Below are 26,514 nucleotides of genomic sequence, written 5' to 3'. Positions count from 1 at the left end.
GAATGTCTTGCATCATCTTCAGCATCATCAGTCTAAAGTCTTTTTCTTGGAGGCTGAGAATCTCCAGATCACTTAGCTATTTTTCTAGGATTTTTCTTCCTCTCTTATCTCAGTTATAGTTCTCTGTCTTTTCATTTTTACAGGCTTTGGGTGTGGTGACATTTTAACAGAAAATAAAATTGTAGCCTCTCTTACTTCTGGTGTATGCCCCCTTGGGGCTGAAGTTGGTATGGGGGCTTCCTGCAGGCTTCCTGATGGGAGGGACTGGTGCCTGCCCACTGGTAGGTGGAGGTGATTCCTATCCCTCTGGTGGGTGGGGCTTTGTCTCTGGATGAGATTAGAGGCAGTTGTATGCCTGGGGGGTCTTTAGGCAGCCAGTTTACTGATGGGCAGGGCTGTGATCCAGCCTGGATTGTTGTTTGGCCTGGGGCACCTCAGTGCCCGATGGGTGGGGCCAGATTTTCCCAAAATGGCCACCTCCAGAGAAAGGCATGCTGATCAATATTCCCAGGAGCTTTGCTTCCAATGTCCTTCCCCCACAACAAGCCACATTCACCCCTGTTTTCCCAGGGAATTTTCCAAGGCTGCAGACAGGTCTGGCCCAGATTCCTTTGAGCCTCTGATTTGCCCTCGGACCCAGGGCACATGAAAGCCTGTGTGTGCCTTTCAAGAATGTGGTCTCTGTTTGCCCCAGTCATGTGGAGCTCTTGTGCATAAGCCCTAGTGGTCTTCAATGCCAGATGTTCCAGGGGCTCTTTCTCCCAATGCCAGATCCCCAGGCATGGGCACTTGATGTGGGGCTCAGAACTCTCACTCCTGTAGGTGAGTCTCTGTGATACAGATACTTTCCAAACTGTGGACTTCCCACCCAGGAGGTTTTGGGTTGCTTATATCACATAATCGCCCCTTCAACCACTTGATGTGGCCTCCTCTTTGTCTTCTGAAGCAGGATACCTTTTTGAAAATTTCCACTCCATTTGGTTGAAGGCTGTTCAGCATTTGGTTCTAATTTTGTTGTTTTTAGGAGCAAAGTTGAGCTCCAGTCCTTCTAGTCAACCATCTTAATCATGTCTCTAGAGTTTTTTAAGATATCACAATTTCACCATTAAATCTACCCTGTGATTTCAAATCAGTGGATCATCCTATTTTTCTTTATATTTGATGGTTAACTTCTCTCCCACCTTTCTCTTCCAGAATTTAAATGTAGAAAGATTAATAAACTTAAATGAAATATGAGAGGTGCAATGCTTTTCAAGTCAGAGAAGGTGGAGTAATCGGCTTGATTTAGGAGAATAAAAGCCCACCAGTTGCTTGAATGCAGAGGGAGTGTGTAAAGAATGAGTGCTGACATGCCCTAAGGAACCAGAATCACTGGCAGGAAATTGTCAGGCCTACAAATCCACCCACAGACTTCAGAGCTATCCCTAGAAGGGTGACACTAAATGCCAAATGCACCAGATCAAAATAAGAAGGCGAACAGTCACATGGATTTGTATTTTAAAAACATGTTTTAAGAAATAAGCCACACTTGGGAGTTCCCGTTGTGGCGCAGTGGAAATGAATCCAACTAGGAACCATGAGGTTGCAGGTTTGATCCCTGGCCTTGCTCAGTGGGTTAAGGATCTGGCATTGCCATGAGCAGAGGTATATCCCGGTGGCTACAGCTCTAATTAGACCCCTAGTCTGGGAATCTCTATATGCCATGGGTGCGGCCCTAAAAAGCAAAAAAAAAAAAAAAAAAGAAGAAGAAGAAGAAGCAAGCCACATTTCTCTGAAATAATGAGATCGCTAAATATTCAGTAACTTCTTATTTTTTAATTTATTATTACTACTACTATTACTACCACTACCACTACTATTATTATTATTACTATTAGTCTTTTTAGGGCTGCACCCGTGGCATATGTAGGTTCCCAGGATGGGTTCAAATAGGAGTTGTAGCTACCGGCCTACACCACAGCCACAGCAGTGCAGGATCCAAGACACGTCTGTGACCTATACCACAGCTCACGACAATGCCAGATCCTTAACACACTGAGTGAGGCCGGGGAATAAACACACGTCCTCATGGATGCTAGTCAGATTCATTTCAGCTGAGCCACGACGGGAACTCCTAGAACCTTTTTATTAAGTGCTTCTTTTTAAAAGCAAAAAACTGAGCTAGGTCCTCTGGGAAAACACAACCCAGTCTACAGTTCAGAAGTCTAGACAGAGCTTCAGCCATCATAGAATCAATTTTCAAAACTTGGGTGAATACACAAAATAATCTGTATCAAAATATATAAACCACAGAAAGGTCTACTCAATATTCTGAAATAACCTATATGAGAAAAAGAATGGATATATATATATATAACTAAAAATTTTTTTAAGAAATCAAAATCCTTTTCATGCAAAGGTAAGGAAATTCAAAAATTCATGTAAAGGGAAACACACACAATTAAACAGAAAATTTTCTAGAAATAAACCTTTGCATATAAAAACTGAGCAAAACACCCAGGTTCTGTTATCCGCATTCATGCTGCAGCATCAAAATGACATGATTGTCAAAAAACAGTTAACATCACCTCCCAACTACATAATTTACCTTTATAAACACTTACAAAACTTAATGGCTTTTTATTGGTATGATCTCATTTATCTTTCAGGTAATAGTGAAAAAACTACTTTTGTCTCCACTTAGTAGATGTGCCCTAAGACCCGAGGAATAAAGTGAATATTGCAGGGTAATTAAGGTAATTAATTTATTGGGTCACTTGGTAGAATTTGAACCCATAATTATATCTTCTAGTTTAGGGCTTTGCTAAGGACAAGATAATGTCTCTGGTTACATTGGTTTCTAGGAGTAAAGCTAAATGAAAACATAAGGCATTATCTTAGTTTTCATCACCATCAATACACATATTTTCATTTATAGGTGTACCCTTGTCATCAATGGTCTCCTGGGAGGTAAACAAAGTCAGTTAAACTCATAAGCTCCCCTTAATTACCTGCAGTGATACAAATGTACACACACTTATACTAACAAGTTAGTTACATTTAATAAATTACCTCTTCTAAGGCATTCCACAGTTCCTCATCCGTATGCTCATGAAAGGGATCCAGATTTTTCCTCATTGTTCCAGTGAATAAAACAGGTTCCTAAATACCCCAAAATTGTGAATGTTATTAACTTTTTATCATGCTAGACTGATTATAGAACAGAATTAAAACATGGAAAACCAAAATTTACCGTAATCATTAAAAATAAAGTTGCAGGAGTTCCTGTCGTGGCGCAGTGGTTAACGAATCCGACTAGGAACCATGAGGTTGCGGGTTCGGTCCCTGCCCTTGCTCAGTGGGTTAACGATCCGGCGTTGCCGTGAGCTGTGGTGTAGGTTGCAGACGCGGCTCGGATCCCGCGTTGCTGTGGCTCTGGCGTAGGCCGGTGGCTACAGCTCCGATTGGACCCCTAGCCTGGGAACCTCCATATGCCGTTGAAGTGGCCCTAGAAATGGCAAAAAAGACAAAAAAAAAAAAAAAAAGGTTGCAAATGCTTGTTTACAAAACAGTATCTCTCAATTAATTTTCCACTGTACAAAGTATGCTCTAAAATATCTTGCAGACAACTGAACACTAAAAAAAGAAAGTGTCGAAATGTGTGATCTTAAGAAAAAAACTGAAGAAGAGAAAGGAACAGCCTTTGGCCTGGTACTAAAAGCCAGACTCCTTCGAATGGCAAACTGAAGTCTCGCCTGTGGAGTGGACGCATTGCGGTGCATCAGGAGAATGAGCCTCTCAAAACCTCACTATTAACTGCAGGGCCAGGGTGACCTGAAACCCACTGTGACGAGCACCACACAAAAAAACTATTGTTCCTATTCATCTGCTTCCAGAAGAGACACAAGTAAATCACTCTGGAAACACAAGCCTCCTTCTGGGTTTCAAGACAGGATCTTGCCCATAAGCTCACATAGGCCATTTACGTTTTCTTCTGGAAAGCTCTAGTAACCTAAACCACAAGAACATGGGCAGCAGAGAAGAACCCAACTGGCTCCTTTCAGTGAAGGGGCAGGACAATGGGACACACAGATGTGAGAACAAAAGAGACCTGACTCTTCCACGAGAGCCCAGGAACCGTTGCAAGGAATCGCCAGCCTTAAATCCTCCCGCCTGGCCTTGGGCTGGACTGTTTATTCCTCCTCACTCACAAAAACCCAAGAAGAAAAATGAAGAAGACATTTCCTTCCATAGCCATGAAGGAGGACACTCAGAGAGCCTCCCGTACCTTCTTTCCCTGTTGTCTTAGTTTGAAGTCTGGTGAGAGAGAAATGGGTGCAGAAGACACACGCTGTGCCACCAAAAAAAGACACAACTCTAAGCAAAATCCAAAATTAAAAAGACATTCCTAAATGTAAGACCAGATACTGGATAACTCTTAGAGGAAAACAGAGGTCACTCTCTGATGTAAACTACAGCAATATCTTCTCAGATGCACCTCCTAAAGAAAACAAAAACAAAAATAAACAAATGGGACCTAATTAAACATAAAAGCATTTGCACAGCAAAGGAAACCATAAACAGACCAAAAAGACAACCTACAGAATGGGAGAAAATAGTTGCCTAAGAAGCAACTGACAGGGATCAATCTCCAAAATATACAACCACCTCCTGCCGTTCAATAGCAAAAAAACAAACAGCATAAAAGAAAAAAAAAAGTGGGCAGAAGATCTAACTTGATATTTCTCCAAAGAACACATACGGATAGCCAAAAAACCCATGAAAAGATGCTCAACGTCTCTAATTATTAAAGAAATGCAAATCAAAGCTACTATGAGGTACCATCTTATACCATCCAGAATGCCCATCGCCAAAAAGTCTACAAATAATAAATGTTGGAAAGGGTACAGAGAAAAGGAAATCCTCCTACACTATTGGTGGGGATGTAAATTGGTGCAACCACTACAGAAAACAGTATGGAGGTTTCTCAAAAAATTAAATATAGAACTACCATATGATCTTGCCATCCCACTTATGGGCATCTGTCCAGAAAAAACTGTAATTCGAAAACATACATGCACCCCAGTGTTCACTGCAACACTACTTATAACAGCTAAGACTGGCAAGCAACCTCCACGTCAAGTGACAGAAGAATGGATAAAGTAGATGTGGTATATAGATACACAGTGGACTATTACTTAGCCATAGAAAGCATGAAACAATGCCATCAGCAGCAACATGGATGGAACTAGAGATTATCATACTAAGTGAAGTTAGACAGTGAAAGACCAGCATCATGTGATATCACCTACATGTGGAATCTAAAAAGAAAGGACACAAATGAACTTATTTACAGGACGGAAACAGATTCACATACATTGAAAAGCATACAGTTGCCAAAGGGGACAGGTGGGGGGAAGCGAGGGATGGACCGGGGGTTTGGGATTGGCATATGCACACTGAGGTATATGGAAAGACTAGCCATTGGGGACCTGCTGTACAGCACAGAGAACTCTACCCAGTGTCCAGTGATAATCTATGTGGGGAAAGAATCTGAGAGAAATAGATATGTGTATACATATGATGGGGTCACTTTGTTGTACAGCAGAAATTATCCCAATCTTGTCAATTAACTACATATAAATAAATTTTTTTTTTTAAATTGTGAAGGGAGCTCTCTTTGCACAAAGCTGTTTAAGTGGCCAACATACCTCCAAAGCACTGAAAATCACTGGTCATATGACATAACAAAGGAATACTGAACTGAGCTGAAAAATCCTGAGACCCAAATGTAAGGTCCCCTTAAAACTCTCAAATTTAGGATCAAAGACTATAAACAACCACTTAGGCAGTGGTAAGAGTTCCCTGTCAGGGAAATCACCATCATCTACTTGACATTTTGGAAAAACTTCTCACTCTCTGGAATGAGCAACTCTAGTTTCCACAGGCCAGGCAATGGCGCTTCCTTCAGCTTTTCCACGAGGTTTACACAAACGACGTGAGCCGGCGAGGGGAGGCTGGTGCCCACTATTCCCCCCTCCCCTCTGACTCTCCCCACCTTCCCTCAAGGCTCTAAACCAGGGGCTGGATTCTACTCCGGGGCCCAGATGCGGGACCCTTCAAGGACTCGTGTTTGAGGAGATGATGGGCCTGAAAAAGGCAGGTTAATGAACCAGCTTTGAGTCCAACTGGGAGAAGGGAGACAGGGTCTCTGTGCTCATAATAAGGACAAGAATGTCTCTTTGCCCATCACAGCTTGTGTGACCTGAACAGTTTTTCCCTCCAGGTTCCTCTCACAGAGCAAGTTCATGTCTTGTAAGGGGTCTAAGGTTTGAAGCATCCACCAGGTTTTCAACATGTACTCTAGAGAGGTGTTACCTAAGCTAATCTACAAAAAAAAAAAAAACTTTTAAATAGCATTTTTTAATTTGTTCCTTCAATTCACAAAAAAAAGGCTCACAGTATTAGCAGGTTACTGACAGCCATTTTGCTGGTTCAGGAGAACAGGCCAGGGACCCCATTTAAAGTTCAATGACCTGCTTCATAATCGGAGCCTCTCTCTACTGTCACCTCCCTCACCTTCTTCTCTTCAGGAAACTCCTTGAAGGGGATGAAGCTCTGCACAGACTGGGGACTAGAGTGAGATTCTTTGCAGAAAGAGGAGTCCTTCCTCCTGAGCCCCTGCCAGACGCCTGCAGCTGCTTCAGGCTGAGCTGTGGTCAGAGCCCTCAGACATGCTGCAGGCCTTAAGGAGGTTCTGCTCATTAGCACCAAACCATTGCTGGTTGTTGTAAAAAGAAAAATATAATAATAAGGTTAAGATCTCCGACAGCAATAAGGGCCCACATTTAAATCTGTAGTAACAGTTTAAAAGAACATACTGGGCATTACTAGTATTTACTTAGCAGTATTAGATGGAAAAACATAGTTTAATAAATATTTCTCTGTTAGTGCCAAATGTTTCAAAATCAGTAAAATTTCAACAAAAAGTTGAAGGAAAACAAGGATTGATTAAAACATTAACTGATTGAAGCTGCATTTGTCTTTAAAGCAGCAACTCGTGAACAATGTCTGTTTTAAAATGTCAATGTCTTTTAGGCACAGTGTTCGCTTTGGTTTTTACGTTCATCCCTTGCCAATAAGAAACCACTGTTATCTTCAAAAGTAATCAAAATGCTCACAGACATACACCGCAAGGGCAGGTAAGGGTCAAACTAATGATCATTTCCGACAGATAATATTTAATTACTCACCTCTAAGCAATGAATTAATTTTATAAACATCTGCAAGCAAAACACTCACTGTAGACATTTATAGTAGGACACACAACCTTCACGTAAATACCCACAAAATTTATCGGTCCATATATTTTTTTTTCTGAAGGTGCACAATTAAACTGCATTTACTAAGTGTTAGCTGGCACAGCAGAGTGTATTGGAAACCAATACACTTGCTCAGTGTAAAACAGTAAGTGGGACATTCGTTTCCAAATTGTTTGGGAACGTCCCTTGTGGTACAGCAGGTTAAGGATCCAGCATTGCCACGGCAGGCTGCCACTGTTATGAAGGTTTGATCCCTGGCCTGGGAACTTTGGGTGCAGCTCCCCACCCACAAATTGTATTCATCATGGTTTAAAATTTATGCTTTTAAAATTTAATCCTTCGTATGGATTGGAAGGTTGAGACTGGCATATACACACTACTATATACTAAGTCGATTGGTAACCAGGACCTACTCGGTATCTCGAGGAAAACCATTAAATACCCTGTGATAGCTTATATGGGGATAGAATCTGGAAAAGAATGGATATATGTATATGTGTGTGTGTGTATGGCTGATTCATTTTGCTGTACACCTGAAACTAACAAACATTGGGAGTCACCTATACTTCAATGAAATTACTAAAAACAAACCAAAACCAAATTTAATTCTTTCTGCCACATTCAGTAGTAATTTTTTGAACTTTAACTAAGATAACACAAGTTCATATTAGCTGTGTTACCCAAAAACTGCCACTCTGAATCAGAGCACTTAGTGTAGTAAGTGGATAATCCCTCCACACAGCTGCCAAGACTGAGAACTGCAGTCTTACTGGCCTTTGTGTCTGCACTGCTGGAAGACAAGACCCTCATTATCTTAAAAAGAAACCCTACCCAGGCTTAAGGACCTGGGATCAAGGCAAAAACCATACAACTGGTGACAAATTACACGGATTAAACACAACAGTTTGCCCAAATTGTTTCAGTCCCAAACCAGAAAACCGCCCTCCACTAAAATACATCCTCAAGAGTAGCTATTGCTGCTGTTTCCTAAGGGCTACCTTCTCATTTCTAATCTGAGGACCTGACTTAAGGGGCAGCCAGTGCCCCTGTTTCAAGAATGAGGGAATCACGGGAAGTCACTGTACATCTTGGCTTCCTTCTTTTCTTTTTAAATCCTGTAGCCTCTGAATCAACTAATCACCATTCATAATCAGAAGAACACTGTTTACCAACAAAGCAAAGAGAATTTAAGTCCCATAAAGTCCTCTTGCAGCCTCTCCAAGGAGCAGTTTCATGGGATTTTACAAAGATTTCAGTGTCAGAAACAAAGTGCTGCCTGCGTTAGGCTAGAATCCAGCTGTCTTTCTTTACTAGTAACACTACATCCACCTCCTCTTTGACTTTTGTTATTAATAAGAAAAAAAGGGAAAGAAACCTAGGTAATCAGGGAGGAGTCTTAAAGAGACAGCTCTGGTTCAGTTTCTTCGAACTACTGAAGAAAACGCAGGAATGGAAATACCAAATGAGTAGCGTGGGCTGTTTTAAAAATATTCACCTTTTGTTTTGTTTTGTTTTTTTAAAAAAAAAACCTCTTAAATATCAAAAATTAACCTGTTTGATCATGATAAAGGTGACAGACATTGTTCCGTGCCAAACTTTGAGTTACAAGCATAAATACTCAGTTTACATGGGATCCCTCTTCAACTGAAAATATTATCTTTGTGCCAAAAGGATAAAGATCCCTAGGTATGAAGAATCATCCAATGAAGTTTTGAAATCTGTTTTCCAGATTCTTTCAGAGAAGCAACTTTGCTTCTGTTCCCTTAATATCATCACAGTTGCTATTCTTTCTGGGGAACACACTTCAGTCTGGAGCACAAAGAACACATACACTGTGGCTGACCATCGTCAATGGAAAGTATTTAGGAAGTGCTTTCAATTATTACTTCTGCCTGAAAGTCAGAATACAAATGAAGAAGCACAGTCTATGCCTCCATAACTGTTTTTGAAAGGTCCCCCCAGGACTCCAGGACTGACTAAGTCCCCACTCCTCTGTCTCTGGTTCCTGTGCAGGTCCTTGCTAAGACCACATCTTCTTAGTTCTGATCTGCTCATGATGGGGTCAGCAGTGACAGGGATGAGCCTGGGACGGGGAGAGAGCACCCTGGAAGCTCCCGCTGCTCCCAGGATCACAGGGAGCAGGGAGCCAGGGAGGTTGATGTGGGCCCAGCTCTCCTAAGCAGACAACTCAAGAAATAGCACTCAAGAAGCAGACCCTGCTCAGAGTCTGCTCTCAGCTTCCTAGGGTCCCTCCATCAGGGTGTTCAGACACAAGCAACACTGCTTCCTATTTGTTTGGGGGAAGAAGCATATAAGCTTTCTGCACTTAAATAGGTAACTTCAGGTAACCAAACCAATAGATTTTCTCCACCTCCATAGCCAGCTTGACATTGTGAAGAAAAATGGCTCTGCGCTGGAGAGGGTAAGATATTGAATATCTTCTCCTGACACTTATTAGCCCATGGCATATAAGTGAATAAGCCTATTTCTAAACTGATATTGTTCTTCAAATTAGGGGTACAACACTAGGAGAAATATCTTCCAGCTTTGCTCTGTAGTTATTCACTTTTGTTATTGTTTGGGGAATCCTTTTGAGTGGGGTGATAGGAAAAAGTGGAAAAAATATCTGATGAGAATATCATTCACTTCAACAAACATTTAGTTTAAAAAAAAAAAGGACAGTTCTAAGCTCTGATTCTACTGCTTATCAGCTAGTAGACTCACAGTGAGCTCTTAACCTTCCCAAGCATCAGTCCCCTCTCTGGAAGATGGCGCTAACCTTGCAGGGCTGCCGGGAGAATCTGGAACAATTAAGCCCCTGGTATGAGGCTCACATGGACCAGGACCAGCCCAACAGGGGGATAGGGATGGACAGTGTTTGTCAAAATGCAGGTGCAACCAAAGGATCAGGAAGTAAATGTTGTGCCACACGACCATCATTGTCTCTAATATGAACTAGAACTGATAGAAAATATCAGAGCACAGAGCAAGAGTAATATTATTTTGTGAAGTTTTTGTTCCTGTGTGTGTCTTATGTGTGTGCCCCACGCTCACATAAAATCATGATATGAAGCAGTTCCACCATGGACTGCAATCAAGAGGATTTTGAGGTCACTAGCAGAGTGGTTATCTGCTCAGGCTATGGAGTTGGAATTCTCCTTAAATTAAATTTGAATCCTGTCTCTATTTGGAAATTGACCCTTTGTCAGTTGCATAATTTGCATATATTTTCTCCCATTTCCTAAGAGTTCTTTTTGCTTTGTTTATATTTTCTTTTGCCGTGAAAAAGCTTTGAAGCTTAATTAGGCCCCATCGATTTATTTTTGCTTTTTTTCCCCATTAGTCCAGGAGATGGATCCAAGAAAGTATTGCTGTGATTCATGTCAAAGAGTGTTCTTCCTATATTTTCCTCTAGGAGTTTTATGGTATCTCCTCTTACATTTAGGTCTTTAATTCATTTTGAATTTATTTGTGTATATGGTGTTAGAGAATGTTCTCATCTCATCCTCTTACATACAGCTGTTCCAGATTTCCCAGCACCACTTATTAATGAGACTGTCTTCTCCACTGTATATCCTTCCATCCTTCGTCTTAAGACAAATTGACCATAAGTGCATGGGTTTATTTCTGGGCCTTCTATCCTGTGTCACTGATTATGTACCTGATGTTTTTGCCAATACTGTACTGTTTTCATTATTGTAGCTTTTTAGTATGGTCTGAAGTCAGGGAACATGATTCCTCCAGCTCTGTACTTCTTTCTCAAGATTGTTTTGGCTATTAGAGATCTTTTCTTTTCCCATACAGATTTTAAAATGTTTTGTTCTAGGTGTGTGAAAAATGCCATTGGTAATGTGACAGAGACTGCACTGAATCTGTAGGTTGCTTTAGTCATTTTAACAATATTGATTCTTCCAATTCAAGAACATGGCATATGTTTCCATCTGTTTGTGCTATCTTCAATTTCTTTCATCAATATCCTATAGATTTTGGGGTATAGGTCTTTTGCCTCCTTGGGTTTTTTTTTTTTCCTGATGTGATGATAAATGGAATTTTTTCCTTAATTTCTCTTTCTGCTATTTTGTTATTAGTATACAGAACAAGCAACAGATTTCTATGTATGGAACAGCTCAATTTCAAAACAAAACAAAACAAAACAGGGAGTTCCCGTTGTGGCTCAGCAGTAACAAAAACAACTAGTATCCATGGGGATGCAGGTTTGGTCCTGGGCTTGTTAAGAACCAGAATTGCCATGAACTGGTGTAGGTCAAAGGCAGAGCTTGGATCTGGCATTGCTGTGGCCATGGTGTAGGCCAGGAGCTCCGATTCAACCCCTAACCCGGGAATTTCCATATACCACAGGTGCAACCCTAAAAAGCAAAACAAAACACCAACAACAGCAAAAGAAATCAAACAACCCAATCAAAAAATGGGCAGAAGACCTAAACAGATATAGACATTTCTCCAAAGAAGACATACAGATGGCCAGCAGGCACATGAAAAGATACTCAACAGCACCGATTATTAGCAAAATGCAAATGAAAACTATAATGAGGTATCACCTCATACCAGTCAGAAGGGCCATTATTTATAAGTCTACAAAAAACAAATACTAGGAAGATTTTGGAGAAAAGGGGAGCTGCCTACACTGTTAAGTAGTACAACCACTATGGAAAACAGTATGGAGGTTCCTTTAAAAACTGAAAAAAAGAGTTACCAAGTAGTCTAGCAGTCCCACTTCTGGGCATATATGTAGAAAACCTGAAAATGCTAATTCAAAAAGATACATGTACCCCAATGTTTACAGCAGCACTACTTAAAACAGCAGAGACATGGAAGCTACCTAAATGCCATTTGATAGAATGGATTGAGGTGATGTGGTGTATATATATATGGAATGTAAGGGAATATTACTCAGCCATAAAAAAGAATGAAATAATGCCATTTGCAGCAACATGGAATGGTCCTAGAGTGTATCATACAATGAAGTAAGTCAGAGAATAATTGTCATATGACATCATTTATATGTGGAGTCTAAAATAATGATACAAATGAACTTAATTACAAAACAGATGGACTCATAGACATGGAAAAGAAACTAATGGTTACAAAAGGGGGATGTGGGAGAGGGATAAATTAGGAATTTGGGATTAAAATATATGGACTACTATATACAGAATAGATAAACAAGGACCTACTGTATAGCACAGGGAACTATATTCAAAATCTTGCAATAAGCTATAATGGAAAATCAATTGAAAAACATGTATATGGATATATGTATAATTGAATCATTTTACTGTGCACCTGAAACATATAAATCAACTATACTTCAAACTAGAAAAAACAGAGACACACAAAATTTGAATCCTGGCCCTTCCCCTTAGTTGGTAGTGGCGTAGCTCACAGTACCTCATCTCTTTCACCTGTCAGGTAAAGATAACAGAATTGGGAGGATTAAGTGAAAGACGGTAGGAAAAGAAGCTAAAACATGTTGAGGATTCCACAAATGTTAGGAATTATTATTCATGCTTGTAACTTGTCAGGGCCTCAACAAGCACTAAAGCAACAGAAATGAGAGACAAAGGCCCTCTAGAGCCTCATAGGAAGAAAATGTGGAGCATGTGGGGAGGGCTGAGAAAAATGCCAGAGGTCTTCATAGAAGACTGGGAAGTCTGAGTGAGCACAGGGTGGTGATCAGGAAAGAGCCTGGAGGGAGAGGAGCCAGAAAAGAAAAAGATTAGACATTTCTCTGTTATGCTTTTCCCCAAAACTTCTACTGAATATGTGTGTTTTTGTGTGTGTCCTTTACTCTTTAAATTTGTAGAAATAATTTGGTTTATAAGGAATAAATATAAAAAAAATCACGGACTACAAAAACAAACAGAAATTAATGAGCAAAGTCATTCCAGAATGTGTTAATTTTTTTTTTATTACTCAAATGAATTTATCACATCTGTAGTTGTATAATGATCATAACAATCTGATTTCACAGGATTTCCATCCCACAGCCCAGGCATATCCACCCACCCCCCAAACTGTCTCCTCCAGAGACCATAAGTTTTTCAATGTCTGTGAGTCAGCATCTGTTCTGCAAAGAAGTTCCGTCTGTCCTTTTTTCAGATTCCACATGTCAGTGAAAGCATTTGATGTTGGTGTCTCATTGTATGGCTGACCTCACTTAGCATGATAATTTCTAGGTCCATCCATGTTGCAAAAAATGCTGGTATTTCGTTCTTTTTGATGGCTGAGTAATATTCCATTGTGTATATGTACCACATCTTCTGGATCCACTCCTCTGTCGATGGACATTTAGGTTGTTTCCATGTCTTGGCTATTGTAAATAGTGCTGCAATGAACATTGGAGTACATGTGTCTTTTCGAGTCGTGGTTTTCTCTGGATAGATGCCCAGGAGTGGGATTGCTGGATCAAATGGTAGTTCTATGTTTAGTTTTCTGAGGAGTCTCCATACTGCTTTCCACAATGGGTGCACCCATTTACAATCCCACCAACAGTGTACTAGTGTCCCTTTTTCTCTACACCCTCTCCAGCACTTATTGTTGGTAGACTTTTGGATGATGGCCATTCTGGCTGGTGTAAAGTGGTACCTCATCGTGGTCTTGATTTGCATTTCTCTAATAATGAGTGACGCTGAACATCTTTTCATGTGTTTCTCGGCCATCTGTATGTCTTCTTTGGAGAACTGTCTGTTTAGATCTTCTGCCCATTTTTGGATAGGCTTGTTTGTTTTTTTGGTATTGAGCTGCAGAAGTTGTTTATAAATTTTGGAGATTAATCCCTTGTCAGTTGATTCACTTGCAAAGATTTTCTCCCATTCTGTGGGTTGTCTTTTTGTGTTGTTTAGGGTTTCCTTTGCTGTGCAGAAACTTTTCGGTTTGAGTAGATCCCATTTGTTTATTTTTCTTTTTATTGTCAATACTCTGATAGGTGGATCTGAGAAGATGTTGCTGTCGCTTATGTCAGAGAGTGTTTGGCCTTTGTTTTCCTCTAAGAGTTTGATAGCGTCTGGTGTTATATCTAGGTCTCTAATCCATTTGGAGTTTATTTTTGTGTATGGTGTTAGGGAGCGTTCTATGTGGCTGTCCAGTTTTCCCAGCACCACTTATTGAACAAGCTGTCCTTTCTCCATTGTATATTCTTGCCTCCTTTGTCACAGATAAGTTGGCTGTAAGTGCATGGATTTAATTCTGGGCTTTCTATCCTGTTCCACTGATCTATATGTCTGTCTTTGTGCCAGTACCATGCAGTTTTGACAACTGTTGCTTTGTAGTATAGTCTGAAGTCCGGGAGCCTGATTCCTCCAGCTCCATTTTTCTTTTTCAGGATGTCTTTGGCTATTCTGGGCCTTTTGTGCTTCCAAACAAACTTTAAAATATTTTGTTCAAGTTCTGTGAAAAATGTCCTTGGTAATTTGATAGGGATTGCACTGAATCTGTAGATTGCCTTGGGTAGTGTAGTCATTTTGATAATATGAACTCTTCCAATCCACGAGCATGGTATATTTTTCCATCTATTTGTGTCGTCTTTGATTTATTTCATCAGTGGCTTATAGTTTTCAGAGTACAGGTCTTTTGCCTCTTTAGGTAGGTTTACTCCTAGGTATTTTATTCTTTTGGATGGGATGGTAAACGGGATTGCTTCCCTAATTTCTTTTTCTGATCTTTCATTGTTAGTGTATAGAAATGCCGTCAATTTCTGTGTATTGATTTTGTATCCTGCAACTTTGCCAAATTCGTGGATGAGCTCTAACAGTTTTCTGGTAGAGTCTTTAGGATTCTCTAGGTATAGTATCATGTCATCTGCAAATAGGGATAGTTTTACTTCTTCCTTTCCAATTTGGATTCCTTTTATCTCTTTTACTTCTCTGACTGCTGTGGCTAGGACTTCCAGAACTATGTTGAAGAGGAGTGGCGAGAGCAGACATCCTTGTCTTGTTCCTGATCTCAGCGGGAATTCTTTCAGCTTTTCACCATTGAGAATGATGTTCGCTGTGGGTTTGTCGTACATGGCCTTTATCATGTTGAGGTAGGTTCCCTCTATGCCCACTTTCTGAAAGGTTTTTATAAGAAATGGGTGTTGGATTTTGTTAAAGGCTTTTTCCGTGTCTATTGAGAGGATCATATGGTTTTTATTCTTCAGTTTGTTCATGTGGTGTATCACACTGATGGATTTGCGGATATTAAAGAACCCTTGCATCCCTGGAATAAATCCCACTTGATCATGATGTATACTCCTTTTAATGTACTGTTGGATGCGGTTTGCTAGTATTTTATTGAGGATTTTTGCATCGATGTTCATCAGTGAAATTGGCCCGTAGTTTTCTTTTTTTGTGGATTCTTTGTCTGGTTTTGGTACCAGGGTGACGGTGGCCTCATAGAATGAGTTTGGGAGTATCCCTTCCTTTGCAATTTTTTGAAATAGTTTCAGAAGGAGAGGTGTTAGCTCTTCTCTAAATGTTTGATAGAATTCGCCTGTGAAGCCATCTGGTCCTGAACTTTTGTTTGTTGGAAGTTTTTTAATCACAGTTTCAATTTCAGTACTTGTGATGGGTCCATTCATCTTTTCTAGTTCATCTTGGTTAAGTCTTGGAAGATTGTACTTTTCTAAGAATTTGTCCATTTCTTCTAGGTTTTCCATTTTATTGGCATATGGTTGCATATAGTAGTCTCTTATGATCCTTTGTATTTCTGTGGTGTCCGTTGCTACTTCTTTTTCATTTCTAATTTTATTGATTTGAGTCCTCTCTCTTTTTTGCTTGATAAGTCTGGCTAAGGGTTTATCAATTTTGTTGATCTTTTCAAAGAACCAGCTTTTCGTTTCATTGATATTTTCTAGGGTTTTCTTTGTTTCTATTTCATTGATTTCTGCTCTGATCTTTATGATTTCTTTCCTTGTGCTAACTTTAGGTCTTGTCTGTTCTTCTCTCTCAAGCTGCTTTAGATGTAAAGTTAGCTTGTTTATTTGGGCTTTTTCTTGTTTCCTGGGGTGGGCTTGTATTGCTATAAACTGCCCTCTTAGAACTGCTTTTGCTGCATCCTATAGGTTTTGGAGTGTCGTATCTTCGTTGTCATTTGCTGCTAGGTATTTTTTAATTTTCTCTTTGATTTCTTCAGTGATCCATTGGTTGCTTAGTAGCATGTTGTTGAGTCTCCACGTGTTTGTGTTTTTTCGCATTTTTCTTCTTGTTGTTGATGTCCAGTCATATTGCGTTGTCGTCAGGAAAGATGCTTGATATGATTTCAATTTTCTTAAAGTTACTGAGGTTGGATTTGTAGCCCAGGATATGATCAATCTTAGAGAATATTCCATGTGCACTTGAAAAGAATGTGTATTCTGTTGCTTTTGGATGAAATGTCCTATAAATATCTATTAAGTCCATCTGGTTTAATGCTTCATTCAGGGCCTGTGTTTCCTTATTGATTTTCTGTCTGGATGATCTGTCCATTGCTGTAAGTGGGGTGTTAAAGTCCTCCACTATGATTGTGTTATTGTCGATTTGTCCTTTTAACGTTGTTAGCAGTTGCCTTATATATTGTGGTGAACCTGTGTTGGGTGCGTAGATATTTGAAATTGTTATATCATCTTCTTGGATTGATCCTTTGATCATTATGTAATGTCCTTCTTTGTCCCTTAAAATATTCTTCATTTTAAAGTCTATTTTGTCTGATATGAGTATTGCTACTCCAGCTTTCTTTTGATCCCCGTTTGCATGAAATATTTTCAGCCATCCTCTCACTTTCAATTTGCATGTGTCCCTAGAAGTGAAGTGGGTCTCTTGAAGACAGCATATATATGGGTCTTGTTTTTGTATCCATTCAGCCAGTCTATGTCTTTTAGTTGGGGCGTTTAGTCCATTCACATTTAAGGTAATTATTGATATGTATGTTCTTATTTCCATTTTATTCATTGCTTTGGATTTGGTTTTGCTGCTCTTTTCCCTTTCCTTCTTCTCTTGTTCTTTTCTGCCTAGAGAAGTTCCTTTAGTATTTGTTGTAAGGCTGGTTTAGTGGTGCTGAATTCTCTCAGCTTTTGCTTATCTGAGAAGGTTTTGATTTCTCCTTCAAATCTGAAGGAGAGCCTTGCTGGGTAGAGTAATCTTGGTTGGAGGTTTTCTCCTTTCATCATGTTGAGTATATCATGCCACTCCCTTCTGGCCTGCAGAGTTTCTGCTGAAAAATCTGCCGATAGCCTTATCAGGGTTCCCTTGTATGTTATTTGTTTCTTTTCCCTAGCTGCTTTCAAGATTTTCTCTTTGTCTTTAATTTTGGTCAGTTTGATTAATATGTGTCTCGGGGTGTTCCTCCTTGGGTTTATTTTGTATGGTACTCGTGCTTCCTGGATTTGAGTGAGTGGTTCCTTCCCCATGTTAGGGAAGTTTTTGGCTATTATCTCTTGGGATATTTTTTCTGTCTCTTTCTCTCTCTCTTCTCCTTCTGGCACCCCTATAATATGGATGTTGATGCATTTAATGTTGTCCCAGAGTTCTCTGAGACTCTCTTCATTTCTTTTCAATCTTTTTTCTCTTTTCTGTTCTGCATCCATAATTTCCACTAATCTGTCCTCCCCCTTGCTTATTGGTTCTTCTGCCTCCTGTATTCTGCTGTTAGCTGCTTCTAGTGAATTTTTTATTTCAGTTATTGTATTTTGCATCTCTTCTTGTTTAAGTTTTATATCTTGTATCTCTTTGGTCAGTGTTTCCTGTAAGTTATCCATCTTTGCCTCCAGTTTATTTCCAACGTCTTGCATCATCTTCAGCATCAATAGTCTAAAGTTTTTTTCCTGGAGGCTGAGAATCTCCTCATGGCTTAGCTGTTTTTCTGGGGTTTTTTCTTTCTCCCTCACCTGAGTTACAGTTCTCTGTTTTTTCATTTTTATAGGTTTTTGGTGTGGTGACCTTCTTACAGATAATAGAGTTGTAGCCTCTCTTACTTCTGATGTCTGCCCCCCTGTGGCTGAATTCAGTATGGAGGCTTGGTGTAGGCTTCCTGATGGGAGGGGCTGATGCCTGCCCCCTGGTAGGAGGAGCCGATTCTAATCCCTCTGGTGGGTGGAGCTTAGTCTCTGGCTGGGATTAGAGGCAGCTGTGTGCCTGAGGGGTCTCTAGGTAGCCTATTTACTGAGGGGTGGGGCTGTGATCCCACCTGGGTGGTTGTTTGCCCTGGGGCTTCTCAGCAGCTGGCTGATGGGTGGGGCCAGATTTTCCCAAAATGGCCACCTCCAGAGAAAGGCACTGCTGCTGAATATTCCCAAAAGCTTTGCTTTCAATGTCCTTCCCTCACAACAAGACACATTCACCCCTGTTTTCCCAGGATGTCCTCCAAGAACTGCGGTCAGCTTTGACCCAGATTCCTATGGAGACGTTGCTTTGCCCTGGGACTCAGTGCACGTGAAAGTCTGTGTGCGCCTTTTAAGGATGGGGTCTCCATTTCCCCCAGTCTGGTGGAGCTCCTGTGCACAAGCCCTACTGGCCTTCAATGCCAGATGCTCTGGGGCTCTTTCTCCCTGTGCCAGATCCCCACATGTGAGAGTTTGATGTGTGGCTCAGAACTCTCACTCCTGTAGGTGAGTCTCTGTGAACCAGTTAGTTTCCAGTCTGTGGAGCTTTCCACCCAGGAGGTATGGGGTTGTTTATATCACGAAATCGCCCCTCCTACCTCTTGATGTGGCCTCCTCTTTTTCTTCTGGAGTAGGGTATCTTTTTTAAGGTTTCTGGTCCATTTTGGTGAAGTGTGCTCAGTCTTTAGTTGTGAATTTTGTTGTTTTTAGGAGAGAAGTTGAGCTCCAGTCCTTCTATTCCGCCATCTTAATCCCATCCTCTGTCACTTTCTTTACTTAAGAAAAATACCTAAAAGGTCAGTGCCTCGATCCTTAAGGATAATAATAGTTGCTGCTGACTGAGCGTCCCCAACAACAAACGCTTTCTACCCAGCGGCACCCTCACAACAAATCTGTGAGGCAGCAGCTCCCAAAATAAAAGTGGAATAATAAAGGTTCTGTGTTTATAATGCTTGGTGAGCCTTATCTGTGTGGATACAAAGCTTAGCAGGGTTTCGTAAGCATGCAGAGTGTGTGTGTAGAGCATGCTCCAAAGTAGGGTAGAAACCAATAGAACCTAAAGCTGCTCATGCCAAGGTCTGTTTAGCCTTTGCTCAGATGTGCTTCCAAACATTAGAAACAGAACCAACATTATCTCTTTGTTTACAGAATTCTTTTCTGTACACAAGCATAAAACTTTTTTTATTAAGAAGCATTAAAAACACAGGGGCACATTTCTAAATCCTTTCATCCAAGGACATAAAAGGACTTTCAGGCACACTCATCATTTCTGCTACCTAGTTTCAGTTGGCCCATGTCAGAAGTGGGTACAATCAAAACATAAAACCTGAGAATGCAAACTCATCTGTTTTCGTTAATCACTAAGTCGTGAAATCAAATAACAGAGGGAATCTTTTAACAGAGAGATTTTATGTGCTAAAATTTATTTCTATTTCTCCCATAAGCGATATCTTTTACTGTGATTAAAATACACAGAAAATTTACTACCTTAACCATTTTTCAGGTGTACAGATCAGTAGTATTAAACACATTCCCACTGTGGTACAGCCAACACCAGCATCCAGCCACAGAACTCCTTTCAACTTTCGAAACTCAAACTCTGTACCATTTAACAAGAATGCCCTACTCTCCTTCCCCCACCTCCTGGCAGCCACCATTCTACTTCCTGTCTCCATGACTACTCTAGGTACTACTCTAGGTACCTGTCATTAGTAGAATCATGCAGTATCTGTCTCATGTGACTGGTTATTTCACTTAGCATAACACCCTCACGGTTTCTCTGTATTGGAACATGTGTCAGAATTCCATCCTTTATAGGGATGATAACTATTTCATTGTTTGTACATGCACCATATTTATTTTTTTTCTTCTACTTTTTTTTTCTGGCTGTACCCATAGCATGCAGAAATTCCCAGGCCAGGAGTTCCTGTCGTGGCGCAGTGGTTAACGAATCCGACTAGGAACCATGAAGTTGTGGGTTCGATCCCTGCCCTTGCTGAGTGGGTTAAGGATCTGGCGTTGCCGTGAGCTGTGGTGTAGGTTGCAGACGCGGCTTGGATCCCGCGTTGCTGTGGCTCTGGCGTAGGCTGGTGGCTACAGCTCCGATTGGACCCCTAGCCTGGGAACCTCCATATGCCGCGGGAGTGGCCCAAAGAAATTGCAAAAAGACCAAAAAATAAAGAAAGAAAGAAATTCCCAGGCCAGGGGTCAAACGCAAGCTGCAGCAGTGGCTGTGCTGAATCCTTAATCGCTAGGCCACCAGGGAACTCTTTTTTTTTTTTTTGTCCTTTTTTGGGCCACACCCATGGCATTTGGAGGTGCCCAGGCTAGAGTTCAAATTGGAGCTGTAGCCGCTGGCCTACACCACAGCCACAGCAACACCAGATCCTTAACCGAGCGAGGCCAGGGATCAAACCCGTGCTCACAGATGCCTTTCAGCTTTGTTAACCACTGAGCCACAACAGGAAATCCTACTAGGGAACTCCTGCACCACATTCTGTCTTCACCTTTTTGCTACAGTGAATATGCTGCTATGAACATGCATATCCAGGTATTTCTTTAAAACCCTGCTTTCAATTCTTTTGAATCTATACCCCAAAGCAGAACTGCTGGATTATAGAATAATTCTATTTTCAACTTTTTTGAGGAAACTCCATCTTATTTTCTACAGTGGCTGCACCATTTTACATTCCTACCAGCAAGGCACAAGGATTCCAGTTCCTTTTTTTTCTTTTCTTCTTTTTTTTTTTTTTTAAGGGCCACACTCACAGCATATGGAGGTTCCCAGGCTTGGGGCTGAATCTGAGCTACAGCTGCCAGCCTACACCACAGCCACAGCAACTTGGGATCCGAGATCCATCTGCAACCTAAACCACAGCTCACAGCCATAACAGATCCCCGACCCACTAGGCGAGGACAGGGATGGATCAAACCTGCATCCTCATGGATACTAGCCCGATTTGTTTCCTCTATGCCATGACAGAAACTCCCAGGATTCCAATTTGCTGACATGCTCACCAACACTTATTTTATTTTCTTGATAGTGGACATCATAAGGGGTGTGAGGTGGCGTCTCACTGTGGTCTAAAAGAAATATCTTGTTTTCAGAAGTACTCATACCACTTCCAGGTATTTCATAGGTCAGGGGAGGGTGGCAGTAGCTGTGCTGTCACAGGACACACGTCCATGTTCTCCTTCCTTTGGTGCCACGTTCTACATGCTTCCTACTAAACAGGCATTTCAGAGCTCACTGTACCTGCACTCCAGGAAGCACATCTGTCTGAGCCTTTTGTCTTGACTCTTCCCTGTGTTTCTCATCTCAAGAGGTTAGAAAATATATATATATATATATATATATATATCCCTCAAAATAAAGAAAGAAAAACAGCAAGTCTGTTAAAGCAGAGCAGGATGGAAGATGTGGGCGTAGAGCCTATGTTGCCCTTGACTATATTATGAGAGACTAGTAATTGCTCAATCAATAGTCTCTGAATTATTTGGGTGGATGAACCAAAAGGAATGACAGGAACGTCTGCTGTGCATATAATCCAATCTCCAAACACTCCCTGAACAACACACATTTTAAAGAAGCAGAAGAAAAGAGAAGAGAGTCAGAGCCCAGGAAGAGAGGGTCACGTCAAGGCTCCACTGTCACAGCAACCAGGCATGGGGTCTGCAGGAAGCTCTCCACACGCACTGACCTGTTTAGTCCTCACAACAGCTCCAGGGGGTGGTACTGCGAGCTGCCCTGTGAGGGGGAGAAGCCTGAGGAGCACAGAGATGGGATCCGAGTCCCGTGCTCCTCCTCACTCTTCTCTACGGCCTCCCTGGTTCTACTCGCTGATGAATGGCTGAACTCTCAATGTCTCCCCAAAGCACCCACACACTCTCTAATTCTCAAAGAAGCACGGTTTCACAGAAGGCCCTCCAGGGAGATGATCACTTTTGAAAGGGTGGCTTTATTTCCTATAGCAAAGGTTCATCATTAAGACACTTAAAATTCGTGTTTCCCTGAAGGAACCTCTCCAGTGCTAAACGAACCATTTATATGTTTTTTCCTCAGAATGATACGGCTATCAGTGGAAGAGTCCAGATATCCATCTGGGTAAGTTATCAAACAAATCACGTACAAATGAATGAACAAACAAAACTTTATATCGGATGAAAATAACTGTTGAAAATATCTGCTGCTAAAAACGTGCTCTATTGGGAGGGAAAAGATCAACGGCTTCACGCAATTTGAAAAAACAACAATCAAATTAAAAGCAATTAAACTTAGGTGTCTTATGAAAAGACCATGAGAGAATGCTCTGAGGTGCACACCTGAGGTACGACTGACATGTTCTTCCTTAAATCGTGAAGTCCAATGTTTTGTGTCCAGATCCCATCAATCCGAATTTTACCATTGGGTTCTGACAATCTGAAGAGGGCCGAGACGAGGGAACTTTTTCCGGCTCTTGTTCTTCCCACAATGCCAACCTGTAAAGAGATCCAGGAGGGATTAACAATTAACAGTAGGCAGCAAAACTTTGATTACTGAAGATAAAGTTTAAAAGTTCTATATAGAGATCTGTCTATAGGATTCTCAGCCATGGCACTGTTGACGTTATGGGTCAGATAATTCCTTTTTTTTTGCGGGGTAGGGGGGGCACTGGAGGCCAGTCCTGTGTCCTGTAGGATGTTCAGCAGGATCCCTGGACTCTACCCATTAGATACCAGAAGCACCCCCACAACTGTGGCAACCAAAAATGTCAGACATTGACAAATGTCCCCTGGTTGAGAACAACTAGTCTCCGAAAGAGTTAAAAATAACAAAATCAGGAGTTCCTGTCGTGGCGCAGCGGAAACAAATCTGACTAGGAACCATGAGGTTGCGGGTTTGATCCCTGGCCTCGCTCAGTGGGTTAAGGATCTGGCATTTCCATGGGCGGTGGTGTAGGTCACAGACACGGCTTGGCTCTGGTGTTGCTGTGGCTGTGGCGTAGGCCAGTGGCTACAGCTCCGATTAGACCCCTAGCCTGGGAACCTCCATATACTAAGGGTACAGCCCTGAAAAGACAAAAAGACCAAAAAAATTAAAAATAACAAAATAGTAAAATCAATCTAGTGCCAGTGAAATGCCTCCAGTCTCCTAGGTGGTTCATAGGAAGTCAACTTTTATTTATTTATTTTTCAGATTCCTATCTTTTTTATATATTTAAGTCCAGTCTTGGCATTTTTCTAGATTTTACAATAAGTCTATACCTTTTAGATATAAATAATCATTCCATTAGATACAATTCATCGAATTAGCTTTAGTCCTACTGTCTGGGTACTTTGACCTTGAGAATTATGTGGGCAATTTTACAGAGATCAACAAGTCAGAAGTTTTGTACGTAAATAATACCTTCTCAGGCATCTATTATTTACGAGGGATTATTCTTTGGTAGGGAAAATAAATCACTTCCTGATATTAAATATCTTAATGATATTCTATCTTGAAAGGAAAAATCTTGAAATTATAAAGCAAAGGTTTCAGTCCCTTAAAAGTCAGTAGCCAGTAGACACAAAACACATAATAAGGTCAAGAACAACTACGCAGGAGTTCCCGTCGTGGCGCAGTGGTTAACGAATCCGACTGGGAACCATGAGGTTGCGGGCTCGGTCCCTGCCCTTGCTCAGTGGGTTAACGATCCGGTGTTGCCGTGAGCTGTGGTGTAGGTTGCAGACCCGGCTCGGATCCCGCGTTGCTGTGGCTCTGGCGTAGGCTGGTGGCTACAGCTCCAATTGAACCCCTAGCCTGGGAACCTCCATATGCCGCGGGAGCGGCCCAAGAAATGGCAAAAAGACAAAAAAAAAAAAAGAACAACTACACAAAGAACATCTCCTATTTATAGGAGACCTTCATCAGAGCAGTTCAAAAGGCATTTTATAAACCAATTAATAGTTAACAATTGTATCTTGGAAAAATACATGTCAAATATCAGTCTAGTTATTAAAACCAAAGCAGAGAGAAATTAAGTGCATTAATAATAAGATTTAAAGAATCGATATAATGCAGGTAAAATGCTGGTGAGGAATAAAACTATACTGTAAATACTGGCTTTTAGCTGTGTGCATTCAAACGTGTGTAGAGAAACTGGCCTGTCTTATCAATGAGCTCGCCCAACTGCATAATTCCCTGGTGGGATCTTCCCAAGAGAGAAATTCATCTCTATTTAGGAATCTGGAATCCGTGGGGGGTCTAGGACATATTTTCAATCATTTGTAAATTAATCCAGTAAATTTAAAAAACTCATGGCTTTAAACAGAGAAGAACTAAATCTTTCTGAGCACTGTTATCAGAATACAGGGACTTTTTTTTTTTTTTTTGGCTATACCCAAGGCGTGCAGAAGATCCCATGTCAGGGATCAAACCGGAGCCACAGCAGTGATAATGCTGATCCTCAACCACCAGGCTAGGCCATCGGGGAACTCCAAGTGGGAATTTTTCATATTGTCTCATTTGAATAACTGTGAAGTTTCAAATCTCAGTCTGTAAAATCAATCATGGCATTTCCAAAAAAATTAAAGAATTTGTCTTTATAGAGATTAAATGTAAGAAAAGTGGGTCTAGCTAAATTTATTATCTTTATAGCTACTTTGTATGTTAAGTTAAACTCTAATTTATGTAATACAGATGGGCCACTCTCTGTACATAGGCAGGTCCCGTGTGTATATATGTGACTCACATATTCTGGGTGCAGGCAGACCTTGAACACGCTGCAGATTTGGTTTCAGACACCACAATAAAGTGAGTATCGCAAAATTAAGCGAGTCATATGCATTTTTGTTCCTCTGTGCATGTTAAAGTTACGTTTACACTGAACCGCACTCTACAAAGTGTACAACAGCATTATGTCTGAAAAACATTCTACGAACCTTAATTTCCAAATCCTTTATTGCTTAAAAAAATGCCATCAACTGAGCCTTCAATGGGTTGTGGTAACATTAAAGAAGGAAGATCCCAGATCACCGTAACAAATATAATAATGAAAAGGTTTGAAATAGTCCAAGAATTACCCAAATGGACACAGAGCCACAAAGTGAGCAAATGCTGTAGGAAAAAGAGCATCGATGGGCTTGCTTGACACGGGGCTGCCACAAATGTTCAAGCTGCAAAAGATGCACTGTCTGTGAAGCACAATAAACCAGGCATGCCAGAGTCTCTGGATGTCCTCATAGACACATCGACACGCATCGGGACACGGGTGAGAACGTGGCTGTGAGAAAGTATGGAGGTTCCCACACCATCAGCTCTGCTGAACTGACGCATCTGTGCAAACTGGGACATCTGTAGACTTTGGGCCAATGGCCGAGATAGGACAGGGACGCTGCCTGTGGGCTGCTCACAACCACAGGCCTGGGAGCTCCAAACTCCAGGGAGGAGTCTGTGCCTGTCACTCCGCCCCAGAAGTCTCTTCTATGAAACTGTCCCCACCAACCTCTCCGTCCTTCATCTCAGGAGTCAGCTCCCTTGGGACCACTGGGTAGGGGTGAGGAAGGACCGTGACAGTAGGTGCTCTGCACCTGCTACTTCTGTTCCCTGAACGCTCTGCAGGGGTCTAGTTCTTCACCCACAGGATCAGGACACTGTGCCTGTGCTCATGCTGGTCCCACCTCCCAGAATGCCTGTCCCATGCATTTCCACCTGCTGAAATCCTAGCCACACGTCACTAAGTCTGTCTCACATGCCTCATTCCTCGGAAATGCTCTACCTGATCCCTCATGTAGGCGTCTCTCAACCATAAAAGACGTTACATCATCTTTGCCTAAACGTCTATAAACATCACGACCACCTTCTATCTTACGCAGCTGATAGAGCCATTTTCTTACATCTTCACCTGGACTGTATATGTTGACCACAGGATCTATACTGGGTTTGCCTTTGTACTATGTGTATGAACTGTGAAGTCCTGCACAGAAGAGGCATTCAGTAGGGAGCTGAGATTTTTAATGCAGGCTAGAGAAATGTATGGAAAAATCTATTACCATAATATTTAGATAATGATAATTTGGACAGAGAGACACATTAGATGGATCCTAGAGCCATAAATACAATTTCAAGTGGCCAACCCCTCATATTCAAAACAGACAACAATTTACCCAGGCAAAGTAGTT

The 26,514-nt window shown here is 41.2% G+C and overlaps 1 protein-coding gene across 1 annotated transcript in view; it reads right to left on the bottom strand.

The window, feature by feature from the left end:
- Nucleotides 1–26,514, bottom strand: part of LOC125113257 (ATP-binding cassette sub-family C member 4-like) — a 146,387-nt gene that overhangs the window by 20,431 nt on the left and 99,442 nt on the right. Inside the window, exons 26-27 of the mRNA XM_047755821.1 lie at nucleotides 22,699–22,854; nucleotides 3,052–3,141 (exon numbers count right to left, since the gene is read on the bottom strand). Coding sequence (XP_047611777.1) covers nucleotides 3,052–3,141; nucleotides 22,699–22,854 — 246 coding nt within the window. The remainder of the gene's footprint in view (nucleotides 1–3,051; nucleotides 3,142–22,698; nucleotides 22,855–26,514) is intronic.

The sequence above is a fragment of the Phacochoerus africanus genome, chromosome 13 (genome assembly GCF_016906955.1).
Source record: "Phacochoerus africanus isolate WHEZ1 chromosome 13, ROS_Pafr_v1, whole genome shotgun sequence".
Classification (NCBI taxonomy): Eukaryota; Metazoa; Chordata; class Mammalia; order Artiodactyla; family Suidae; genus Phacochoerus; species Phacochoerus africanus.
The sequence above is the reverse complement of the archived record's forward strand: the minus strand, read 5'-3'. Positions and strand labels throughout refer to the sequence as shown.